The sequence below is a fragment of the Macaca mulatta genome, chromosome 16, assembly GCF_049350105.2.
Source record: "Macaca mulatta isolate MMU2019108-1 chromosome 16, T2T-MMU8v2.0, whole genome shotgun sequence".
Taxonomy (NCBI): domain Eukaryota; kingdom Metazoa; phylum Chordata; class Mammalia; order Primates; family Cercopithecidae; genus Macaca; species Macaca mulatta.
In genome coordinates, this window is record NC_133421.1 from 65,811,990 (window position 1) to 65,818,272 (window position 6,283).

The 6,283-nt window shown below is 53.7% G+C and overlaps 1 protein-coding gene across 1 annotated transcript; it reads right to left on the reverse strand.

Annotated features, from left to right (window-relative positions):
- Positions 1 to 1,529: 1,529 nt before the first annotated feature.
- On the reverse strand, positions 1,530 to 6,283 carry KRT35 (keratin 35). The gene is made up of 7 exons (XM_077969688.1): positions 5,759 to 6,283; positions 4,531 to 4,613; positions 4,179 to 4,335; positions 3,475 to 3,636; positions 3,061 to 3,186; positions 2,340 to 2,560; positions 1,530 to 2,016 (listed from the first exon to the last, which is right to left on the reverse strand). Exons 1-7 carry the CDS (start codon positions 6,227 to 6,229, stop codon positions 1,869 to 1,871), a joined length of 1,368 nt encoding a protein of 455 aa, XP_077825814.1. The 5' UTR covers positions 6,230 to 6,283; the 3' UTR covers positions 1,530 to 1,868.

A 6,283-nucleotide genomic window follows, 5' to 3' on the forward strand; every position in this document is an offset into this window, starting at 1 on the left:
TGACCCATCTTCAAATGCCCTGCATGTGCTGGGCAAAACATTCTCGGTCTCACTTCACAGCATCAGTGTCATGTTCTCTATTTTACTGAGGCTCAGAAATGGACAATGACCTGCTAAAACTCCCACATGTAGTTAGTGGTGGGTGGGGATTTGAACCCAGGTCCATCTGAATCCACATTTGGAGCCCATGTTTATTGCACTAATGTCAAGGTCCCCTTCAGCCCGTCTCCTGACACCACTGAGATAGAAAAGAAAAAAAGTGGCAAGTGAGCATCATCCTGTCCCATCTCAAGGCCCCCTCCCACACAGACCAGTCCTCCCCTGGTAGCTAACACACCTCCTGGCACAGGGGGATGCTTTGTAAGGGTTCGTTGAATTAAGTGAATGATCCTCAGGTGACCACCCCTTTCAGGTGCCTAAGCCTCACCAAAATTAGCCAAGGAATTCCAAAAAGACCAACATGGATGTGGTACCAGATGGCAGGAGTAAGGTGTGGCTGGGAGCAACCAAAGGCCCAGGCCCTCTTTGCAGGGGGCTAGAAAGGAGAGGATTCTGTGTTCAAATCAGAATGAACTATATCAGATGTCCTTAAGGAACGAGGGTCTCCGGCTTGCCTTGGTCAGCATCTTCCAGCCACCTGCTCTCCCCTTGGACACGGCTACAGCTCTCTTAACATCACTGAAGCTCCTTAGCAGGTACTCTCAGCATCTTATGAGGAGCACATGCCAATTGGGAACGCACATCTTCGTTTTTAGTTTAGAAACTTTGGTCTTGGCCCTTCTCCCTTTCCCACTGGGATTAATGGAACTTGCTATTTGCCTTGCCTGTTTGGGGACGACATTCTGGACACAGATGAGAGCCTTTGGGTCAAGCTGCTGGGAGCTCTCACACCCGTCTGAGGAGGGCTCGTTGTACACCTCGCCAGACGCCAAGAGCACAGGAGCACATGCATGAGCCTCTTAAGGACAGAGCCTTAGCATTCAGGATGGAAGCCCTGAAGGCGAGTGCACTCTCCATCTCCTGCTTACGACGGGCTGTGGGTTGTTAAGGGGGTTGCTGAACTTGGAGGGCTGCATGAAAGGGCTGCAATGGAAGGGGGCTGATGTAAATGCACCCCTAAAAGTACCCTGGGAGGGAGACACCCTGTCACCGGTCTTACAGGGACCACAGACAAAAGGCTGATAAAGTGGCCTAAAACCCTCCCCATTATGCTGATCTCAGTTTCCATCTCAGTTCTGTCCATCCCACTCTGGGATCCCCAGGTGACCACGTATACTAAGAGGGATTACAGAGAGGTCTGGAAACACCTGGCACCACACTGGAATTGTGGAGAAAGGTCTTCATTGGGGAAGCCAAGCAAAAGCTCTCACTGTAGGCCTCTACCCACCCCAAACAGGTGCACAGTGACCCTGTCATCCAAAGGGTCATACTTGGTCACACCTCTCCCATGAGTCTGCCCAACAGTCACCCCCTGAACACAGCAGAGACAAAAGCCAACACCACCAGAATGGTGCAAGTTAGGCATCAGGGGCCTTAGCAAATGCACTTTATTGTTCTGCCAACAAAAGCCCTCTACTGCATTTCAGAATCCACTGTAACAGCACCCAGAAGGAAAAGCTGACCCAGGAGGCAGCCTGAGAACAGAGACACCATTGAAATGATGAGGAGTTGAGACCTTTGGGATCAGCCAGCCTTTGTGACAGGCTCTGAGAAACGAAGGCACGTATTTGCAGTGAGCCTTTTCAGGGCCAGACCCTGGGCCTGGGCTCTGCATGAAGAGAGGGGATTGGGCTACAAGGGTTAAGGTTGGGTAGAGGCCAAGTTCAAGCCCTAGAGACGATGGCTATGCCCTTCTGGGTCACCCCCTCTCAGAACCGGCCCCCTGGGCAGGGCACACAAATGGGGCGGGGGCTGCAGGTTAGGCGGGCTGCACTAGGACCGCAGGAGGCCGCAGGAAGACAGGGAAGGCATGACTTGGAGGGTGAGTAGTCAGGTGCACATGAGTTACAGGGGAGCCTAGAAAAAAGAAAACAGTCAGATTACTATGATTTTCCAGTTGCTGTTTGCAGTAACGCAACGTAGATCCTAGACTATGCAAACTGGGAAGCACCTTAAAAATCACCTGATCCTGCCCCCTTGTTTTACCAAAAGGGAAACAGGCCCTGAGAGGAAAGGGGGGGGGGGCTTGCTGGAGTCACGTGATGAGTTTGCAGCAAGACCAGAACTAAGAGACCAGGACTCCAGACTCCGGATGCCAGGCTCTTTCTAGGCACCACGCTGTCTTCCCAGAACTTGGTAGGTTGCAGTGAGAAGACTAGAGCACATGTAGTGATACTCACTTGCTGTCCTCACTCTCCAGCAGGCCCCGGTATGTGTTGATCTCACACTCTAGCCGGGCCCGGACGTCCAGCAGCACCTGGTACTCCTGGTTCTGCCGCTCCAGGTCAGCCCGGATCTCGGCCAGCTGGGTCTCCACGTTGGTAATCATGCACTGCATCTGGGCCAGTTGGGAGCTATAGCGGGCCTCCGTCTCTGCCAGGGTGGATTCCAAAGCATCTCTCTGTGAGGGCAAGGGTTGTATAGGGAGGAAAAAGGCTAGAGGTCAGAGAAGGAGCAAGGAGGATTCAACTGGGTCTCAGTGAGGCCTCAGAATCCAAGAACAGAGGCTCGGAGAATCAGGGTTTGAGCTAGGATGAACCACAATCAGACATCTCACTTGAGATGAGCTAATTAGCACCTGTGGCTTCTTTGATCTAGAGAGTATCTCCCTGTTAGTGTCATCTCTGAGTAACTGATAATTACTCAGAAGATGTATCTGCTTACACAAATATGGGACCTACTGCCTGGACATGTCAGTTGCTACAGGTCTCTTGTCTTTTACCACTAGGGGATTCATGATTGGGGCTGGTCCCTCATTCCGTCTTTTCTGCATGGAGAACCCCTGGTGCTCAAGAACATGGACCCCTGGAGCCTGCCTGTGTGGTCAAAGCATGGAAGCTGGGGAGCTTGTGTTCTCCCCGGCTTAGTCCAGAGGCAGCTCCACCCTGCCTTGGGACTCACCATGCTGTGCTGGGCCTGCAGCTCAATCTCTAGGGTGTTGACTGTCCGTCTCAGCTCGATGATCTCTGCCTGGCAGGACTGCACCTGCTCTGAGCTGGAAACCACCTGCTGGTTCAGCTCCTCAGTCTGAAACACACATACACAGGACCTGGTCAGCAACACTGGGGACTTGGCTTCAGAGAGCTACAGAGGCCAGTTAGAATCATGAGCCAAGAAGGACCTTCCCAATCCCCTAGTCCCACTCATTTATTTTATACTGGAGGACATTGTTGCTCAGAGGACAGCAACCTGCCCAAGTGGCACAACAAGGTCAAAACAGAGATGAGACTCAAAGTTAGGTTTCTTGATTCAGAGCCCCAGGGTCACCTCCATGTGAGCCACCATGTACCCCTGTTGCACAGACTTTCTACCTACCTGGGTGTCAAACCAGTCTTCGGCATCCCGGCGGTTATTCTCCACGAGGGTTTCGTACTGGCACCTCATCTCATCCAGAACTCGGTTCAGGTCAACAGGTGGGGCAGCGTCCACCTCAACATTGAGCCGGTCACCAAGCTGGCAGCGCAGTGAGTTCACTTCCTATGGCACAGACCAGGGTCAGTACTAATTCCCAGAGGGCTGCCTCCCAAGCTCACCTCCTCCTCATGTTCACCTCCTCCCCATGTTCACCTCTCCCCCATGCTCACCTCCTCCCCTATGTTTACCTCCTCCCCATGCTCACCTGTTCCCCACGTTCATCTCTCCCCCATGCTCACCTCTCCCCCATGCTCACCTCCTCCCCATGCTCACCTCCTCCCCATGCTCACCTCCTCCCCATGCTCACCTGCTTCCCCATGCTCACCCATTCCCCATTCTCACCTGCTCCCCATGTTCACCTCCTCTCCGTGTTCACCTCTCCTCCATGCTTACCTCCTCAACATGCCCACCTGCTCCCCATGCTCACCTCCTCCTCCCCATGCTCACCTCTTCCTCCCCATGCACACCTGCACCCTCATGTTCACCTCCCCCCATTCTCACCTCCCCCCATGCTCACCTCCTCCCCATGTTCACCTCCTCCCCATGTTCACCTCCTCCCCCAGGCTCACCTGCTCTACCATGCTTATCTCCTCCCACATGCTCACCTCCTCATGGTTCTTTTTCAGGCAGAGCAGCTCCTCCTTCAGGGACTCCACCTGGGCCTCCAGGTCAGACTTGCACAGGGTCAGGTCATCCAGGATCCTGCGCAGGCCATTGATGTCCGACTCCACCAGCTGCCGCAGGGACACCTCCGTCTCATACCTGCAGGCATAGAACAGGGCACCTGCATCCGCGTTTCCTTTTTGCATCTAAATCAGGCCTGCCCTCAGACTGGCCAGGTGCTGTGAGTCTTGCTTTTATGCCTCGGGGACAGAGTACAGCCAAAACCCTGAGCCCAGGCATCACCTGTGTCCAGTTCTAGCGGCCCCCAACCACAGGACAAGCAGGACAACTCACTTGGTCCTGAAGTCATCTGCGGCCAATTTGGCATTGTCAATCTCCACCACCAGCCTGGCATTCTCAGCCTTGCTGCACAGGGTCTGGGGATATAAAGAAGTTATTTCATTGCAAGAAAGGACATTTCATTTGTTGGAGCTCCCTAAGGCTGACAAGGGCTGCCTCTGGAGAGAGGAAGTCACCCATCCTCGACCTCTGCTAGTCCATGGGTATTGGAGGGTTGTGGGCAGCCTCTAGGGATCAACTATGGAAAGTCCAGGGTTTCTTCCAATGCAGTGTGTCTGTGACCTGTGACCCAGGTTAGATAGCTGCATGAAAATGCAACAGGAGCCGGGCGCGGTGACTCAAGCCTGTAATCCCAGCACTTTGGGAGGCCGAGGCGGGCGGATCCCGAGGTCAGGAGATCGAGACCATCCTGGCTAACATGGTGAAACCCCGTCTCTACTAAAAAATACAAAAAACTAGCCGGGCGACGTGGCAGGCGCCTGTAGTCCCAGCTACTTGGGAGGCTGAGGCAGGAGAATGGCGTAAACCCGGGAGGTGGAGCTTGCAGTGAGCTGAGATCCGGTCACTGCACTCCAGCCTGGGCGGCAGAGCGAGACTCCGTCTCAAAAAAAAAAAAAAAAAAGAAAATGCAACAGGAAAGGCCTGGCATGATGAAACGAAGCTTCTTCCTATCTCCCTGTCTCCCAGGCCTACTCAGGGCCCAGGGAAGTTCATTGCCAGCAATGTATTCCAGGATTCTGTGGTCATAAATGGTCCCTCACAGGAGCCAGCTGTAACTTTGGGCCAGGCAAGAAGCAGATATGGGGTCTTGGCAAGAAGGAAACTTCTCTGGCAGGCATTTTCATCCCTGAGTTACTTATGGGAAGCCTGAACTGCACTAAATACATCAAACCCAATCTCCTGACTTTAAATAAAAGAGGAAATGAAGACTCAGAGGGGTGGGCAATAGTACCCAAGGTCACAAACTTCATTCATAGACCCGATGTTCAAGCTCTGGCTCCAGTAACTGCCATCTGGGTCACTTACCCAGCCTGAACCTCAGTGTTCTCATCTGTATAATGGGCTACTGATACCTCCCTCAAAAGGTTATTGGGAGGAGCAAATGAGGCCACAGAGGTGAACATGCTTGGTGACTTCCAACATGCCCTGTGGGAACAGAACTATCAATGAATACTGGTGATACCAAGTTCCTGGGAATCCAAAGCCACTCTGAACCTCTTACCTTCTTCTGGAGTTCCTCAATGGTCCGGAAGTAGGACTGGTAGTTGGGGCACATGTAGGGGACCTGCTGCTCACACCACTCACGGATGCGGCTCTCCAGGCTGGCATTGTCCTGCTCCAGCTGACGCACCTTCTCCAGGTAGCTGGCCAAGCGGTCGTTCAGGGATTGCATGGTCTCCTTCTCATTGCCAGTGAGGATGCCCTCCCCAAACCAGCCCCCACCCACGCTGTAGCTGGTAGTGAAGCCTCCGGCGGGGAGGCAGAGAGTAGGGAGGCAACTGGTAGCCCTGTAGCTGCTTCTGCCCAGACCCGCTGAGCAGGCAGAGAAACTTCTGGCCCCACGGGACAGACTCGGGAGCTTGCAAGAGCTGCTGGAGTACATTGCAGACACACGAGTGGAGCCCCCACTGGCCCCTCCTGGGCTCTTGAGAGACCCAGAAGAGAAGCCCGCCTTGAGGCATTTGGAAGCCATGGCCCCTGCAACTCAGATGCAATTGATAGGTCTCTGAGACCAGACACCCCAAAG